Source organism: Condylura cristata, unplaced genomic scaffold, assembly GCF_000260355.1.
Source record: "Condylura cristata isolate star-nosed mole 26May11 unplaced genomic scaffold, ConCri1.0 scaffold00010, whole genome shotgun sequence".
NCBI lineage: Eukaryota > Metazoa > Chordata > Mammalia > Eulipotyphla > Talpidae > Condylura > Condylura cristata.
This window is the reverse complement of record NW_004567111.1, coordinates 8,008,426-8,026,383: the sequence shown is the minus strand read 5'-3', so window position 1 is coordinate 8,026,383 and position 17,958 is coordinate 8,008,426. Positions and strand designations below refer to the sequence as shown.

At 48.2% G+C, this 17,958-nt stretch overlaps 1 protein-coding gene across 1 annotated transcript in view; it reads right to left on the bottom strand.

Annotated features, from left to right (window-relative positions):
* Positions 1-17,958, bottom strand: part of ABCC4 (ATP-binding cassette, sub-family C (CFTR/MRP), member 4) — a 166,436-nt gene that overhangs the window by 131,529 nt on the left and 16,949 nt on the right. The window contains exons 6-8 of the mRNA XM_004680297.2: positions 3,344-3,433; positions 2,154-2,317; positions 244-385 (exon numbers count right to left, since the gene is read on the bottom strand). Of these exons, the coding sequence (XP_004680354.2) occupies positions 244-385; positions 2,154-2,317; positions 3,344-3,433 (396 nt within the window). The remainder of the gene's footprint in view (positions 1-243; positions 386-2,153; positions 2,318-3,343; positions 3,434-17,958) is intronic.

Here is a 17,958-nt window from a genome sequence, read left to right as displayed (position 1 = left end):
GAGGAGCACAGCCATCCCGGCCAGGCAGGAAATGCCTATTTCCATCCAGAGCAGGGCAGTGACGGCGATGGCTTGCAGGGGGCCTGCCCACAGAAGGGAGAGGGGAGGGGAGGGGAGTCTGACTGTTACACTGAGGCTACCAAATGAGGAAGGAGAACAAAACGGGGAGCAGGCACAGCAGACCTGGAAGGCACGAAGGGTGACCCGAGAAAAAGGGGTCAAAAGTCCCGCAAACCCAGTTGCCTCAGGGAACACCCACCGTCTGTAGCTGGTGATGAGGTCGGCAAACGACTTTTCCCAGCCATACATCTTTATGATCCTGATGCCCGTTATCACTTCATTCATGGTCCGGATCCTGATATCTGTGAACGCCGCCGTCTTACTCCTGGAGGGTAGAGGTGAGAGGCGAGTCGGGGCGACGATAGGACTCCAGCAGCAGCAGGAGAGAGCAGCCAAGCTCGGACTCTCTGCCCAGACCAGCAGGTGCCCATCGGACCCCAGTGCAAACAGGGCCCATCCCCCACGAGGAGCACTGTGCAGAGCTCATGGTATGTGCCGGGGAAGACAGGAAAAGGCGTCTGCTCCGGGCCATCCGCTGGAGGATTGGGGCAATGGGGGGAAAAGAAAGGCCCGGGCATGCACAGGAACACAGGTGGGGGGGGGGGGGGGCACAGGGGGCCAAAGATCCTGGGCACAGAAGGCAGTACTTTTATTTTTTTAAAGATGAGACACTTGAGCCCTCCCTGGTGGCGCAGCGGGTCAAAGCACAGCACTGAGAAGCTAAAGGCACTTCAGCACGAGTTCAATCCCCGCCTGCCCCGGAGGTGACCACATGGCGCGGCAGACCTCTCCCGCCCTCCCGCTGCTCTCCTCAGCGGTGGACTTCGTCCATCTGCCTGTTCTGGTGCAGCGGGTCAAAGCACAGCACTGAGAAGCTAAAGGCACTTCAGCACGAGTTCAATCCCCGGCACCGGAGGTGACCACATGGCGCGGCAGACCTCTCCTGACCCGCCCGCTGCTCTCCTCAGCGGTGGACTTCGTCCATCTGCCTGTTCTGCTCCCCGCTCTGTCTCTGGTGAATCCTCTCACTTCCCCTGCACCTCTGGCCTGTACCCCAGCTCTGTGTGCATAAATAAATAAATCTTCAAAAAACAGAAAACATAAAACGTGTAACACCTGTATTCTTCCTCCTTCTCATCTGTTGATTGCTAGGCTGCGCTTTCCAAGAGTTATTATTTTTCTCTTGCTCTAACTAGGTGATGCGCTCTGGGACAGAAAGGAGAATCAGTGTTGACTGAGAGGAACTGCAGTGACCAGGAACCGAGTGTCACCGAAAAAGGGGGGGAGGGGCCACACGGGACGACGACACTTGAACTGTTCCCTATATACGGCTGCAATTTCATGTCAATGTGTGACAAAAATGGATGGCGATAGAAAATGGAGCCCTAGGGAGAAAACTCAATGCAGTCAAACCTAGTGAGACAGAAATCAGAGATAGGAGATACATACCTGAAAATGGCTGTCAAGAGAGTATAACAAAAATATATGCAAGCCCAGTGGTCTCAGGGTGAAATCTCAGCACCAACACTGCTACCGCCTGAGTCAAACCCCAAGCAGGGAGTGATCCCCAGGGCACAGCAGACCTCTCCTGTCTCCCCGCTGCTCCCCTCAGCAGTGTGTTTCAACAGACTCCGCTGTTCCACTCCCCTCTCTGTCTCCTCTTATTCTGCTCCCCACACTGTCTCCTCTTATTCTCCCCCTCACACTTTGAGCTTACACCCCAGCTCTTCCACACAAAAATTTAAAAAATACAAAAATGTATCTACATACAACCAGAATGGGGCCTGATGGATGTTGAGCATGGCACCGCTCCATACACACTGAAGTGAGTTCAATGTGTCCCTTCTACTTACTAAGGTGAAGGGGCCTGAGGAGCTGGCTGGTGGGGCCAGGGTGCTTCCCCCGTCCCCACTTCTAGATGGGCTTCACCTTAAGGCTAAAACCTCTACGGGTTAAGGCTGAAGAATTGAGAAAACCCGCAAACCCAGTGATTCTGGAAAGCGCTTGTTCTTTCTCTGAACAAAGGGCCCAAGCAGATGGGAGACAGATGTCCCGTGCACACGACCCACTGGCCACACCCGGGCTTCGCTTACCGGAGTGAGGAGAACAACTTCCCGATGCAGCTCTGCAGGGGCAAGAGAATGAGGAGCACAGCCATCCCGGCCAGGCAGGAAATGCCTATTTCCATCCAGAGCAGGGCAGTGACGGCGATGGCTTGCAGGGGGCCTGCCCACAGAAAGTGCAAGAATATCGTTACCTGGAAAAAAAAAAAAGATAGGCCTTAGGGCTTAGGGAAAGCAGCACTGGTAAGAACACCACATACAAACCACCTGCTGAGAACACCAGATGCCAGCGGGTATAAAACCTGCAGAAACGGAAAACCAGACATCTATCATTGGGGGGTAAGGAAAGAAGAGCTGCAGAGATGTTGGGGCGCACCCTGAGCAACAGAGCTGGGAGCATGAGCTCAGAGCTGATTCAACTCTGATAGAAAAGTCAGCCCCATGCCCCAGGGGCTCCCTGTACCCCAGGTAAGCCCTAGATTGTGGGCCAGTGGCCCCTCCTGAGTCTTCAACTCCCTGACAGGGTGTGGCTTCCGTAGGGCAGAAGCCCAATGCTCTTCATCCCCAAAACTAAGCAAGAGCCTAGTTCATGTTTGATGAGTGAATAATTGAAAGAGAAGCCGTGTGATGCAACACAGACATCAAGACAGACTAGGAGATCTGCACACCCTAGAAATGAAACATATTCATCAGGTGTGTGCAAAAACTGAGTAGGGTGTCGAGGGACTTGGGTGGCTGAGGGGAGACTACTCCCCACAGGAACCCCAGCGCGAGGACACAACATAAAAGCCACATCCCTCACTGCATCTATATTAGGTTGGAGGCAGCGTGAATGCATTGGCTCACGCAATGTCTGAAAGGACAGATGTTTTTATATTTTCCACTGGCTGTTACTTACAGGAGAGTGCCTGCATCATAGACAGGGCACAGGGCATGGGGCGAAAAAATCTCTGCCAGCAGTTCATCCTTCTAGAGGAGGAAAAAGAACCAGCTGGCACCACCAGCACCATGTGCTAAGAAAAGGGATTCCACGGAGACACTGGACCCATGTTGGCAAGTGTCTGCTATCTATCTCCCTGTTTCTCACTGACATCAGGCAACATGAACAAAAAGCAACTCAGTCTGCAGGGCAGTGCATGTGACCACATCTGTGCTTTCACAGGAGAAGTGACAGTGGCTTGCACAGCACCTTCATCCCAGACCCTCAAAGGAATCCTCACCTGATCAAACTTGTTCACATCACCCGACAGCAGGTTGACAATCTGGCCCGTGGTGGTCTTCCCCATGGCTGAGTTGCTCAGGCGCAGGGCCTGAAATGACAGGCGCAGGTGTGACTTCTGACCACACAAGACATGCAGGGAGCACAGCAAACAACTTCCCACTGGTCTCACGGGATAACCCCGGCAGCAGGGCTATGCAGAGACCCCATCCCAGCCCCTAAAACCTTGGCTTGCGGGTGACTAGGTAAAAGGCAAATCCCTCACCGCGTCTGATGTTAGGTTGGAGGTGACATGAATGCATTGGCTCACGCAGTGTCAGAAAGGACAGATGTTTTCATATTTAGGAGTTAAGGTAATTTTGAGCCACATGAGATGAGGGTGGAGCGTTCTCTCCATGAGGGAGACAAGATCGTGAATCTGCAGTCAGTCACTGACTCTGTGGCACAGCGTGGAAATAATTTATACAGGCAATGGAAGTAAACGCCGAGATGCTTCGGGTCTTGGAGTTAGTAGACAAGAACTAAAATGTGACTTCTATAAATATATTCCAATTAAAGGAACAAATTTGCAATATGCCTAGAGAAGAGATCTGGCTACATGGCAAGTATGTGCGTAAATGTGAAAGATTATGTTTTCCTTTTAATTTATTTGAAGGACAGTTTGACTGCTCAAAGCATAAGCATCTCTAACATTGCATTGAGAACATACTGGTGAAATAGGTAACAATATATTGGGGAAAATATGGGGGGATTAGGGTAATAGAATGTCAGTATTGCTCCTTATACTTTGTGATTAGTTCAATACAAACTGTAAAAGGACTGTAATAAGCTAACATGTCCATTTCAACCTCCGAAGCAACACGGAAAATACAAAAAAGTAATATTGTTAAAAAGTCAATAAAGAAACTAAAGTGAAATACTAAAAAAAAGTTTCAATGACCCAAGAGTAGTCAGGAATAGAGAAAGGGAGAACAAAACTCGTTTATTTATGGAAAATAAATAATAAGTGAAAACTTACATCAATATCTATATGAAATGTAAACGGACTAATACTTCACTTAAAAGCCAGAGACTATTGAACTGGACTAACAAAAGAAACACATAACCGGCGTCTATGTGAGAGGTGTCTTTAAGAACAATGACGTTTTGAAAGTGAAGACTTGTCATGTCAACAGTAGGCATAGGAAATCTGGTGTGGCTGTATTAACATCAGCACAACAGACAGACTCTGAGAAAAGGACTATTCAGAGATTTAAAGGGATCTTTTATCATGAGGAGGAGTTCAATCACCACCCCTAGACAGGTGTGGATCTGATTACAGAGCTCCCACCTCTGAGACTAGCGGAGAACGAACTAAATGAAACTTCACAATCATAGGTTGCAATATCCCTTTCTCAGTAATGGACACAAGTAGACACACAACCCTCCCCAACAACAACCAAAAATCCCTGAAGACAAAGAAGACATGAAGGACACAAGCAGCCAGCTTCACCCAGCTGACTTACAGGACACCACACCCAGCAACAACAGAGCAGACTCTCCTAGGGCACACTAGCTAGCCCTTCATCAGCATACGCCATTCGCAACGGCCATAAAATAGATCGACAAATTTCTAAATATAAAAATACTACCCAGAATGTGCACTGATTATAGGAGAACTAAGTCAGAAATCAGTAAGAAGGTATCTCATTATAAGAAAAACAAATATTTGTAAACTAACAATGAATTTCTCAGTGTGTCGAGGGTGATCAGATATCTCAAGAGAAATCATAAATATGTCTTGAGAAATGATAGTGAAAACATGCCTTGTCATCATCCATGGGATACATTGGCAAGGGCCAGGCTACCCACGTTGTATGGCAAGGTCCTGACGTAGGGGGAGAAATCCTGAAAAGTCAGGATATTCCACAGCTGGCTCCTGCTGGATTCTTTTCATTTGTTTATGGCCGTTTCCAAGAAGTATGGTTTGTGTTTGGCCATTCCCAAGAAGCACAGCAACTGTCCAAATATACATTCAATGTGAAATCAATAATTACTTGATCAGACTGATTGGTTTAATAACAATAGCACTGTACACAGAAACACACAATCCGTTATAAAATAATTAATATTCCTCTGCTTGAGAGGGCAGGGGCACAAATCTAGGTTCCAGAATTCTGGAAACCAAAGGCTGCAATTTCCTGCCCAGTCCCCAATGAAAGATCTATAGTTTTAAGTAACATAGCTTCCTTTTAAGTAATAGAGTCATAAAAAGTAATAAGTTTTCCCACTCTTTCCTTTAGATAAGACTGATAGGATAATAATTAGTGAACATAATTCTTATGTTAGATGTAGAGATTAGGTTGACAAAACAATTACAGGAATAGTGATTAATAGAAGCTCCTTTTGTAGATGAAAAAAGGGGTTTTTCCTTAGAAGCAGGGAAATGTCAGTGCACTTGGCACTGAGTGGTATTTACTCACTCCTAACTCCTTACCATTAGACCCTGCAGATGTATGTTCATCGAGAAATTAATGAAATGATTCCTTAAGTTGGAATAGCTTAACTGATCACGACAGAAACATTTTGTGTATTGATAAATGATCTCTTTAGGAATATTTTGTTTGATAACCGATCACCATAGGAATATTTGTTTATTACTGACTGGTCACTATAGTAACATTCTGTGTATGAATATCACATTATCTGTAAGAGATCAAAAAGTCCGAGCTATCTTTAAGAAAAATGTGATGATTGGTATCTTTCTGCTTAATGCACACACTGATGTAATCTCACAGCTTGCTGGTAATGTATAAATAAAGACATGCTGGGACAATCGTCAGAAGATGCTTTCACCCTAAGCAGGTGTCTGCATTCCTCATTTTTCTACCTCACCTTCTCTCTCTTTCCTTCACTGTTGCCGTCCTTCCCTGCGGTAGACCCTCACTACGTCAGCTGAAGCTGGTCTTCAGCAATACAGGTAAGCAAACTGGAGAGGAAACACGAACTTTAAATGTTTCACATTACAAAGAAAGAAAGGAGTAAAAACCAATGATCTAGACGCTCACTAAGACCCCAAGAAAAATATAAAGAAAACTATAACAGGGTGGACCCAGGAAAAGGGAAGATTCCAGGTTCCCTGCCCCACCCAGAAGGAGGGAGGAGCTGAGCAGACAAGAGCGGAATCTGGAGAGGAGACTGAGGAGGAAGGGAGCAGAATGGAGGCCAGGAGACCTGAGGAAGGCACGTGGCGCAAAGAGACATGTGAAGAAACTGTGCTTGCTTCTTCTTGGTCCTGTAGTGGTTGAAACAGATGCGTGTGAGAGACCCATGGGGAGGTTGACTACGGCGGCGGCATTTATCTTGATTTTGATTTTACTGTGTCCACCCCAGACTTGTCTGGCCATTTCTGACCCTTCCTATGGGTCCCAGCCAAAAGGTGCTTTAGGACTTGTGGAGGGTTTTTAGGCCTTGCTTTGGGCCAATCCCTTTTGGGTGGACTTTTACCCATGAGGGGATGGGTAACTGGGTGTTTGATTTAGTAACTACATTTGTCTTTTCTGTATCGCACTCTGATTGTATTAAAGTTTCTTTCCATTAAAGCTCTTATTTCTTGTCTTGATGCAATGGATGGCAGAACCTATTTAGAGCAGGCATTTTGGGGGTTCAGGGGTGCCCCTCTCTCCCTGCCCTGAAAAGAATGGGAGGGGAGGGGGAAGGCAGGGGCGGGAGAGGAAGGGAGAGGAGGGGAGGGGGGAGGAAAAAAGAAAGAAATCACCCTGTTCATGCCCCTGGAAAAGCATAAGGTGTGGTTTGCCTGCTGCCTTCAGGAACCACCAGGCCCTGGGAGCCCAGACCCATAAGATGTCACGACACAAGAATCGCCTCCGTTTACGAAGGGACATGCAGACTGCAACAGGAAAACAACTCTGACAGGCAGAACTATTATCCCTGCCCTGCAGATGAGACGACAAACTGGAAGGATTCGCTCCTGACAGAGAACAGACACTCGACATTTGTCTTGAAATAAAAGAGAACCACAGTTGCTCATTAAGCAAGAAAATGTCGGTTTGGTGCTAATCAAGAATGCGTCTGTCATGGCTGAACTTTCTGCCCAGAGTAGAGAGGGATGATTTGCAGATCAAAACCCAAGGGCCTGCCCTTTGCCGTCCACATATTCTGAGGTGGGTCTGTCCAGAAAGAACCCTGTCTGCTTGAATCTAGTTTCCTGGGAGAGCAGGAACATAAGAAACATGAAAGGTTCACCAGATAAACTGGAATCTGCATTGACACTGTAGGTGGCAGGCCCAGCATGAAGACTGTTTTATTCCGGAGTACGTGAATAATAGGCAGTTATTCCGAAGGATTATTAAAAACTGCCTGTCAGGAAAGGAAAAGGACTTAGCAACACATGCTGGAAATGCACTAGGACAATACTCAGGCAGCAGGGCCCCACCACAGCGAGGTGGTGGGAAACAACACTCTTGTTCCTCCACCCTGCTACTGACCAATGTCTGGTGGCACAGGGGTTAAATCTTCAGCTCTGTCAAGCTGATCAGCAGCCACTATGGCTTGAGTTTGATCCCCTGGCCAGGGAGCTGATCCACAAGGCCAAGCAAATCTCCCCTACCTCATTCAGTAGATTCATCTGTTCTACTCCCCACTCCATCTCTGGTGAACCCTCTCACCCCTACATCTCTAGCTTCTACCCCAGTTCTTAAATAAGTAAAAATAAATCTTTTTAAAAATAAAAGGAAAAACACAATGGCTAGTGAAATTTGCTAGCATTCAAATTCACCATTTCTCAAAAGACATGGAAATAAAAATAATTAAATGGCATTATTTTTCACCTAGAAATTGATGAGATGGGCAAAGATAAATATAATAGCCAATTCTGGCAAGGATCGGGACCATCTCATTTCACCAGGGAGATGTAGTCAGTTAATAATAACTCTTGGGGAAGCAATTCTGAGAAATTAGGGGTGTCTCCACAGGGTTAGCTATAATCATGTTCATTGTACTGATGTTTGTTGACAGAACTAGAAAACAATATCAAATTACGAAAATTTAGAAAGCAGTCTAAATAACCTAATAATTGGTTATATAATCTGGGCTTGCAGGCTAGTCTGAGTTCTGGAATACAAACTCCATCGGGTCTAGGTTTCCTCTATAATCAGTTCCTTCCACTGGGAGAGGGGAGAAAGAGGCGATGAAAAGGCATCTGGGATGCAGGAGTATAATGGACCAGGCGAGAAAATAACAAAAATAATGAACAACCATATACCAGAGACATTCTGTGGGGGCGGAGTGGGGAATGGGATCAAAAAGGGGGAGGGGGGGAAGGGAGGGAAATGCATGGGACTATGGTGGTGGCACAGGGGTGATTTGGTGATGGGAAACCCTCAGGGATTACAATCGAGATGGAAAAAAAAAATGTGCAAAATGATGTAAAAATAAACTTTGTAATAAAAAAAAAAAGGCATCGGGAACCTAGGTTGAAACATTCATGTTGTTCTATTAAAAAAAAATGCAAGTAAAGTGAGGGTTGTCCCTCAGTCAAAAACTAAACGGTTCCTCTTTTCTCCACTATTTTCATCAGTAGAAATGAAACATGAAACCCAAGTGTAGACACATAATTATCACCAGAAAAGGCAAAGAGAAGAAAATGTTCTCCAAGGCTGGGAGTTTTCCACAGTGCAGATTCTTCTCTTAAGAATCCAATCTTCATTTCGTACACAGTTTCTCCCCAAAGTCTTCTTGTAATTGTCCTATACAATGGACGGTGCAAGCTCTCACTCACCATCTTCCTGCTGTCCACCCCTGGTCTTCACCCTGCCCCCACCAAAAATCAGTGACCCTCAGGGTGCTGCTCAAGGACCTGCTGCCTGGGATGCCCATAGGGCTAGGCTCCTAGAGCTCTGAGTACTTTATAAACGCATCACGCCCCCTGCAGACAGGATAACCCTTCAAGGCTCTTCAGACATCTCATTACCTGCTCCTGTAACTAAAGGAGGATGTCACCTCTTAGCAGTGTAAGTCAGAACAAACAGGCTGAAGAAGAACCTACAAGACTTTCCAGACAGAAAACACTGTGTCCCCTCATCTCTGTTTCTGGCTTATCTGCACGCTCCTGGCCCTACCGAGAGTTGAGTTTGCAGATAAAGCGGTATCCAGTGAACTGGGTAATTTTGCAACTGGCAACTGTCATGAGTGTGCTCAGATCACTTGAAGCAGAAAACACCTGTATTTTTCCAATATTCTTGCCCAGAGTTGCTGAGTAACGCTGCCCCACCCACATTCGTCATTGAGTAATCTAAAGCAATTAATCTGTTTTCTGAGGGGAGGGCCCAGGATCCTAACAACCTCCATTCCTATAACCCCACAGGGGAGGCCACGCCACATGAGTCAGATCTCTCTCTGGGTCTGTAAAAGCAAAGGGATTCCAGGAAACACAAAACCAAGTCCAGACAAAACCTCCCACCTGGGCTTTGTAATCCGAGCACTCCATTGTTTTTGAAGGGGCCTGAGTTCCCACACCTGACACACAACCCAGCCACCCTGCATGGGCAGCAATCTCCCTGCTTTGGGAGATATGACATTTAACCACGTGGGTGTGCCATCAGCTTGCTCTTAACTCGCTGTCTACCATGGACCACTGTGACCTGTTCAAGTTCATGGACCAGCAAGATGAGAGTTGCCAAGTGACCCCAGAGCACAAAGCCCACCGTGTGGACACCCTCGAGGCTGGGGGCATGTACTGTACCCCAACCAAAGGGGCACACAGGGTTATCTGTACGAATTCAACTACAAAGTCAGCCTGGAGGCCATCATGACGCTTAGAGAAACAAGGGAAATCAATAATGACAATTCTGTCTGATGCCACTTGTGTGAGTACAGATAACAGATCTTTTCTAGAGACAGAAAGAAGAGGGCTGGGCTGTGAGAATGGGGAGCTATGGATCATGGGGACCCAGCTGTACTCGTGAGAAAGAGCTCCAGAGCGGACAGTGGACAGAGGATGAGATGCTACGGACTGACGGAGTCAGAAGCCAAGAGGCTGGCAATGAATGTCATGTCCAGTGTACGTGACCGCCATGACGTCACTAGGTGTCCACTTCAATCACAAAACAATTACCTTGATGTAAGACCAGAAAGAAAATAGCCACCAACAAAAGCCTAGAGAAATATCTTAAAAGGATGGAGGAGGCACAAAAACATTTTCAGGGCCTCCCTGGTGGCAAAAGGGTTTGATGAAGCACTATGAAGTGTCCTCAGCCACTGCAGCACGAGTTCTACCCCCAACCAGGGAGTGACCCACAGGACGCAGCAGACCTCTCCTGTCTCCCCGCTGCTCCCCTCAGCAGTGTATTTCAGTAGATCTATCTGCCTGGTCTGCTCCCTTCTCTGTCTCTGGTGAATTCTCTCATCCCCCACACCTCTAGTCTGTACATAAAAATAAATAAAATCTTTAAAAGAAAATTTAAAAAAAAAATCATTTTCAGGCTAGCAATGACAGTGTTGAGAATTGAGAAGTCTGAGCACAGGGCACACCGGGACAGGTAGCCACTTTCACTTTGCAAGTCACCAACCCCCCGCTGCCAGGCCTAGACTGTGGTTACCCACTTTCTAGTGGGGTCCACCCTAAGCAATCCTGAAGCTGAGAACCCCCAGTGCACAGGCTCAGCACACACATGCTCAGGCCTTTTGTTCAGGGGCCCTCAGAAGCCCCTGCAATGAGCCCCAGGTCTGGGCTCTTGCGAAGCACAAAGGTGACTCGTGGTCAGATTCCATGAGCCTTGGCTTGGGAAGTCAAACACCTGCGCTGTGCACACAGAGCCCCGACATCGAGGCTCATAAACAGCAGCAAGGAGACGTGGCCACTGATAAGGGCTGAGTGGCTGATTATGGCCTTATGACCCAAGCATCTGGTCAGGTGGGTTTCCAGGCTCCGGCTAACAAGCAGGGCGAGCTAAGCCCAAGAGAAGGGGCACATGGAGGTGAAGGTTGCCCCAAGCCACGCCCAGGCTCAGCAGCTAAGGAATAAGCTGCTAAGGAGGAAATGTAGACAAAGAGGCAGAGAGGCCACTATGTTGGTTACGACAGAATAAAACCAAGAAAGTCAAAGATGCAGATAAGTGAAGACATGCCAGGTTCACAGGCTGGGAGGACGCAAAATGTTGCTGTCCATTATCTCTAGGCTGATCTAAAAATTCAGTGCAAGCCCTATGATTATCAACTGCTCCTAAGTAAAAAACTGACACACAGACTCCAAAATCTATAGGAAAAATGCAAAAGATTTAGAACAGCCAAGGCAGGGAAAAAAATAGAAGACCGAGTGGGAAATTTGTACTACTTGACTTCCAGACTTATGGCAAAGCCACAATAGTGAATTCTTTCCAAATTCGGTACTGAAGAACGGGGAGACAGGTAGGTAAACAAGGGGACCCAGAAGTGGATTCATATACAAATGGTCATGTTCTCCTCCAACAAGTCTCTGAATTAGTTCAGTGGGAAAACATATTTTTCCTCGATAAAAATACGCAGACGCTAATTGGTATGGGAACAGATCAAATCCCAACCTGTTCCTCTACCACTATGGAGGAGGAGTTTAAAGAAGAGTAAAAACACTATGAGCATATACTTTAAGCCCACATCTAACTTGTAGAATAAAGAACAAGGCACCAGGATGAGATGTGGAGATGTCATCCCATCCCCATGAGAACGAGACAAGTTATTAAAGAGGCATGTAAAGTGCTGGAAAAGATAGAGACAGAGAGGATCCCCTGGGTGGGAAGGGAACTGCACAGTAATTTCAGAAAGTGATTTGGATTTATCTTCCAATACTGAAAATGGAAATATCAAGTGACCCAGCAATCCCATTCTGAGGCATTTCTCCAGAGAATGTTGAAACCATCAAAAATGATCTGCTCCACAATGTTTACTGCAGGACTAGTATAACAGCCAGGATGTGGGCTCAGCCTCAGGCCCACCAACAGAGGGCTATGTCTGGAAGATGTGGCTCGGTGGCAAGATGGCACGGGGAACGCTGCTCAGCCACAGGAAAGAGAACATTCTGCCATTCACAACGAAATGGAAAGCGCTCGAGAGCATTATGTGCTGGAAGGCAAGTAGTCAGAACGCGAAAGATAAATACTGCAGGACGATGCAATCAAGAAAAATACTCACACAAAACTAGTAGGAAAAGCAAAGTGAGATTTGTCACAGGTGGATAGCAGTGGAAAATGACGCCTCTGAGGAAGCGATCACAAAACGTTTTTCAAATAAAAGACAATTTCTTGAGACGGACAATAAGAATCTCTACCCATGAGAGAAAAAGTTGATAAATGAGGCATCATCAAAGCCAAAACCCTGCACTCATCAAAAAACATTGCTAGGAAAATAAAAATGCAAACCACAGACTGAAAGAAAAGGCTTGCAAACTATACTGATGACGAAGGACCGGAACCCAGAATATACAGGGGTCCTATAGTGCAGAGGAAAGAAGATGGACTCCCTAGTGGCGCAGGGGTTAAGACAGAGCTGTCAAGCTCTCTGCAGCCACTGGGGCCAGGGAGGTGACCCTCCTGGCACAGCGGACCTCTCCTGTCTCCACACGGTTCCCCTCGGCAATGTATTTGGGTTGATCCACTTGTTCTGCTGCCACCTGTCCCTGGTGAATCCTCTCATCCTAACCCACACACACCTCTGGCCTGTACCCCAGAGGGGTATGCATAAATAAAGGGGTATTTTTTAATGCATAAAGAAAGAATATACAAGGGGTATATTTAAATAAACCTTTAAAAGAAAAGAAAGTCCCTCCCTGGTGGTGCAACGGGTTAAGATGCAGCACTGCAAGCTGGCCGCAGCCATTTCAGTGTGAGTTCGATCCCTGCCCCGGAGGTGACCCCATGGCGCAGCAGACCTCTCCTGACCCGCCCGCTGCTCCCCTCAGCAGTGTACTTCTTCTATCTGCCTGTTCTGCTCCCCACTCTGTCTCTGGGAATACTCTCATCCCGGGCACCTCTGGCCTTTACCCCAGTTCTGTATGCAGAAATAAACAAATCTTGAAAAAAAAAAGAATAAGACAAAAAGCTCAAAATAAAAAGCGAAAGGAACTAAAGTGACAAGCCACAGAGAAGACACAGCACAGCTAACAAGCACACACAAAAGTACAAGCACCACTAGTAGCCAGAGGCGTGAACACGAAGACCAGCTGAGACACTACTCGGCAGCCAGCTAACAACCCCAGTTTAAGTACAAGTCTTGGTGTGGATGGAAACACCTGGAACTCATATGGGAATGCAAGCAAAGTGGCTTGTCAGCTGGTACTCCTGACTGACTGCAGAAGACCAACCTACAGCCTAGGGCTGCGGTCAGCTAGTGACCCGCAAGCCAGACCGACCCACTGCCCTAGATGACATTAACTTCACAAAATGCACAGGCTGAATTCAAGCTGATGCTAAGTAACACAAAAAAGTGGGATAAAAGGGTTTAGAGAGACAGCTTTTTTAGGGCAGAGTGAGAAGCATGGCTGGTTCACTTGGGTTTTGCCAGCAAGTGGGGAACAATTCATGAGAGGTAAAGCGCACCCCAAGCATCGCAGGCTGCAGAGGGATCGGATCTAGTTGTGTAAAGAGCAGTTTCACTTTCACAACCATCTCGACATACCGGTTTGCCCATGCTTTCAGGAAGGAAATAGAACCAGACTAACATGCAAGATAATAACTGGAACACTGTGACCCCGCTGCTTCTGTGAGCCGCCACAAAGCTAGGATCTGCACCACCACACTCTCTGCACAAAATAAAAGCAAGAGAGCAGATTCTGGATTCTCAGCCTTCCGTTCTGAGCACTGAGCACCACACCATGTGGGGCAGCTTTGCTGAAGAAACTTCTCACCAGTGCCTTTCCACACTCCAGGAGCAAACGCAGAGGGAGACAGGGTCTGGGGGTTGGGAGGAACAGTGGAGGCTGCAGGGGACCCTTCCCTTCTCCTATGGGCACACTCAGGCCCACTTTTCAAACTCAGGCTTATTTAATGCAGCGGACTGCAGGCATTGCACAGCAAGAGCGAGCCAGCCGGGGCTCCCCATGCTTCCAGGAGCCAGGCGAGGAAGAATGCCTGCTGTCCGGCCTGCTGGCCTTGAACTGGGCTGCTTTTCTGCTAGAGTCTAAAAAGCAGAAATGATGTGGTCAAGAGGGATCTTATGAGAATTTTGAATGAAAGGAAAGGGGAAGACGCAGGATGCCCAGGACTGTGCAATCTGGAAGTGGTGTGTAGATGCAGGGCAAGCATGTTCCCCGCAAGCTTCTAAAAATAGAACTTGATCACAAAAAGGATTAAAAAATACACTTTGGTGCATGATCATGGGTGGAGCTGGAAGGGATCATGCTTAGTGAAATAAGCCAGAAAGAAAAAGAAAAGTACTGGATGGCTTCACTCATAGCAGGGACCCTCGCAGGTGCACAAAACAACATAATAAGAGTGAAAATGGGCCCTCCCTGGTGATGCAGCGGGTTAAAGCACTGCACTGAGAAACTAAAGCCACTTCCGCATGAGTTCGATTCCCGCCTGCCTCGGAGGTGACCACATGGCCCAGCAGACCTCTCCTGACCCGCCCGCTGCTCCCCTCAGCAGTGTACTAGGTTGATCTGACTGTTCTGTTCCCCACTCTGTCTCTGGTGAAGCCTCTCGCCGCCCGTGAGCCTCTGGCCTGTACCCCAGTTCTGTATGCACAAATAAATAAATCTTTAAAAAAAGAGTGAAAATGAAAACAGTGAACAACGATAGACCAGAAACATTTTATATTTTATAGGAGTGGAAGGGAGAATGGGATCCGAACTGGGGTGGGAAGAGAACACTGGACTGTGGTGATGGCACACAGGTGAACTGGTGGTGGGAAGCCCATGGGGATTACAACTGAGATGGGAAAAGGCACAAAATGGAAGAATGATGTAAAAAATAAATAAATAAAAATATAATAATAAAAAAATGCACTCTGGGGTAAGAAAAACTACTTCTCTGGACAGGATACTGGTCTACAGAAACACCCGTTGAGATGCCCTGCAGAAATATCCATTTGATGCTCATTATCTGCACCAGTTACTTCTACAAAGTCACCGGCAATGTGCACGAGTGAATCCTAATTGCCCCTCAGGGGCGCAGGCTCGCTGCATGGAGTCCGTAGTAACAACATTTTCGTCAACTGGCCAGTACACGGGGAACCTTGTTTCACCCGTGTTTCTGTGTAAAAACACCTTACTTGGTGGCTACTGCTGGTTCCATAACAGCAGACTCACAGACGGTCACCAGCGCTCCACACACCTGAACCAGGTGAGTGGCACTCACCTGGCACACGGCAGGCCTCCTGCCCAGAAACTCCAGACAACACATGAGCACTCTGCCTGAGGCTGCTTTAAACAGTGAAGTCACCAACGAAAAGCACCGAAATGCAGCACACAGGAAACGCTTGTTTCCAGCACGAGCTGAAGGCGATGGCTCCTGCCCCCCGCTGGGATACGCATGTCAGTCGCACAACTCCAGAAGTTAGCAGCTATGGGCATGATGCCCACAAATGACTAGGAAAGGGCCTGGGGTCCTGACCTCGAGGTTGCAAACAAGCATTAGCAAGTAGGCAAGTTTGCAAGTGCAGAATCGACGAAGACGAGGGTCGACTGTACAGAAATTCCAGTACAGCTGATCTACAGTAAAAGGGATAGGGAAGAAAGGAGGGTGTCTGCGGGGTGCAGGCTCGCCTTAGAAACTGACGCAAAGGGGGGCCCTGTGAGTAACCCCTAAGAAAGTGATGGCACAGGATGTCAGCCAGAATAAGAATCGGCCCGAGCAAACACGGCTACAGAGCAAGTCTGCACCGTGACCCCGGTGACCGGCACGTGGCACTGGGAGAGGGCTCGCCCATCATCACCATCCTCTTCGGGCCACCACAGCCCCTCAAACTGGACACACTGCCAGGGAAACTGGGGAGACGGGCTAATGGCCCTAGGAAGGCACCTCAGTGCCATGGACACAGCCTGGCTGACGTCCTGCCCACCCCACGGCAAGCGCCTGGTCATACGCAGGCCTGCGGCTGAGGACAGGCTGGCAGCTCTGTCCCCTTTATGACGAGGGCTGCACGTGAAGCCGGTAGCCACACTCCCTGGGCCCGAGCTACCATCCTCGGGGCCCAGCCATCGCCTCTGCTCCACGCCAAGGAAGGACCCCTTGAGGTCAGAAGCTGGACAGTCCTTCCACTCCTGCGTCCTGGCCAGCAACAAAAGAAGTGAACCATTGGTCCCTGTAGAGGGCAGCAGCACATCCCAAGGGCTATGGTCACCTTCTGGGGCCACTTTCCAAAATGAACAGCATGATGAGGGCTTGAAACTTGGTGTGGGGAGAAAGCTGGGCTCTTTTTCTTTTTTTCTTTTTAAGATTTATTTATTTATGCATACAGAACTGGGGAGCAGGCCAGAGGAGCATGGGCGGTGAGAGGCTTCACCAGAGACAGAGTGGGGAGCAGAACAGTCATGTGGACAAGCCTTAAAGGCATTGCTGCATGACATAAGCCAGACACAAATGACGTGTGGTAAGAGGCTGCTGCTATGAGGGACCTGGAGTCGGCAGATTTATGGGGCCGAGAATAGAACAGTGGCCTCGGCGGGGGTGGGGAGGGAGTGGGGGGTGCTGGGGACAGAGTTTGGGTTTGGGAACATGGAAAGGCTCTGGGGGCGTGACGGCTACACAGCCACGTGGAGCCCTTGCAGCCACCTGACAGGTGGACTTCCACAGGGCTCAGGTAGCAGACTGTAGCTTATGCAGACTTTACAATTTAAACAAGTCAGTGGCCAAAAGGCACCTGTCCCCTTTAAGCACCATGCAAAGGTAAACAAGGACAAGCCATTGTCCCATGTGCCACATCCCAGAGGTCACAAATGAGGACGAGGAGCTTAACAGCCACCCCATTTATAATACTCCACCTGACTGTCCCCCAGGGCCGGGGATCAGGAGGCAGCCGGGCACCAGTGCACACACAAGCCGGCACCTGCAGCGCCAGCCGGCCCACCTGCCCACCTGTGCTCAAGTGTCCGGTTTCTTCACCTCAACAGGATTCTGGATCCCGGGCAGGGCGCGAGGAAATGTGTCTTTCTCCCACGTTTCTGGAATGTCAGGTTACGTCTGTCTACAGCTTACCCCAAGCAATTCTAACTGGATGAAGGGACAATTCTTTTAGGCCAACCAAGCCAGCAAATTAATACCTTTGGGAGATGTTTACATTCAGGTAAGCAAATGTGCCAAGACAGATGGGATTTCCCTGAGGGGACTTTCCAAAGCATCCACAGGAAGACAAAGAAAAACAGGTGGATGGCAACCTCAGGCAACCTCCTTGCACAGGGAGCATTGCAGAGCATCTGGACCCTCCCCACCCTCCCCCAATCCAACTGGACCCTCCCCCAAACCCCCTTTAGGAAGAGAGTTTCACAGTGGAGTGCTGGTGGGCGCTCCCTTCCTTCTGGAAGCTAAGTATGATTTGAAAAAAGGTAAAAGCCTAGCTAATTGAGAGTTAAATCTGAGTCTGTCTCCTAAATGGTGGGGGGTGCAATGTAACACAGGGGAGGAAGACAGGAATGGGGGGGGGGGGGGG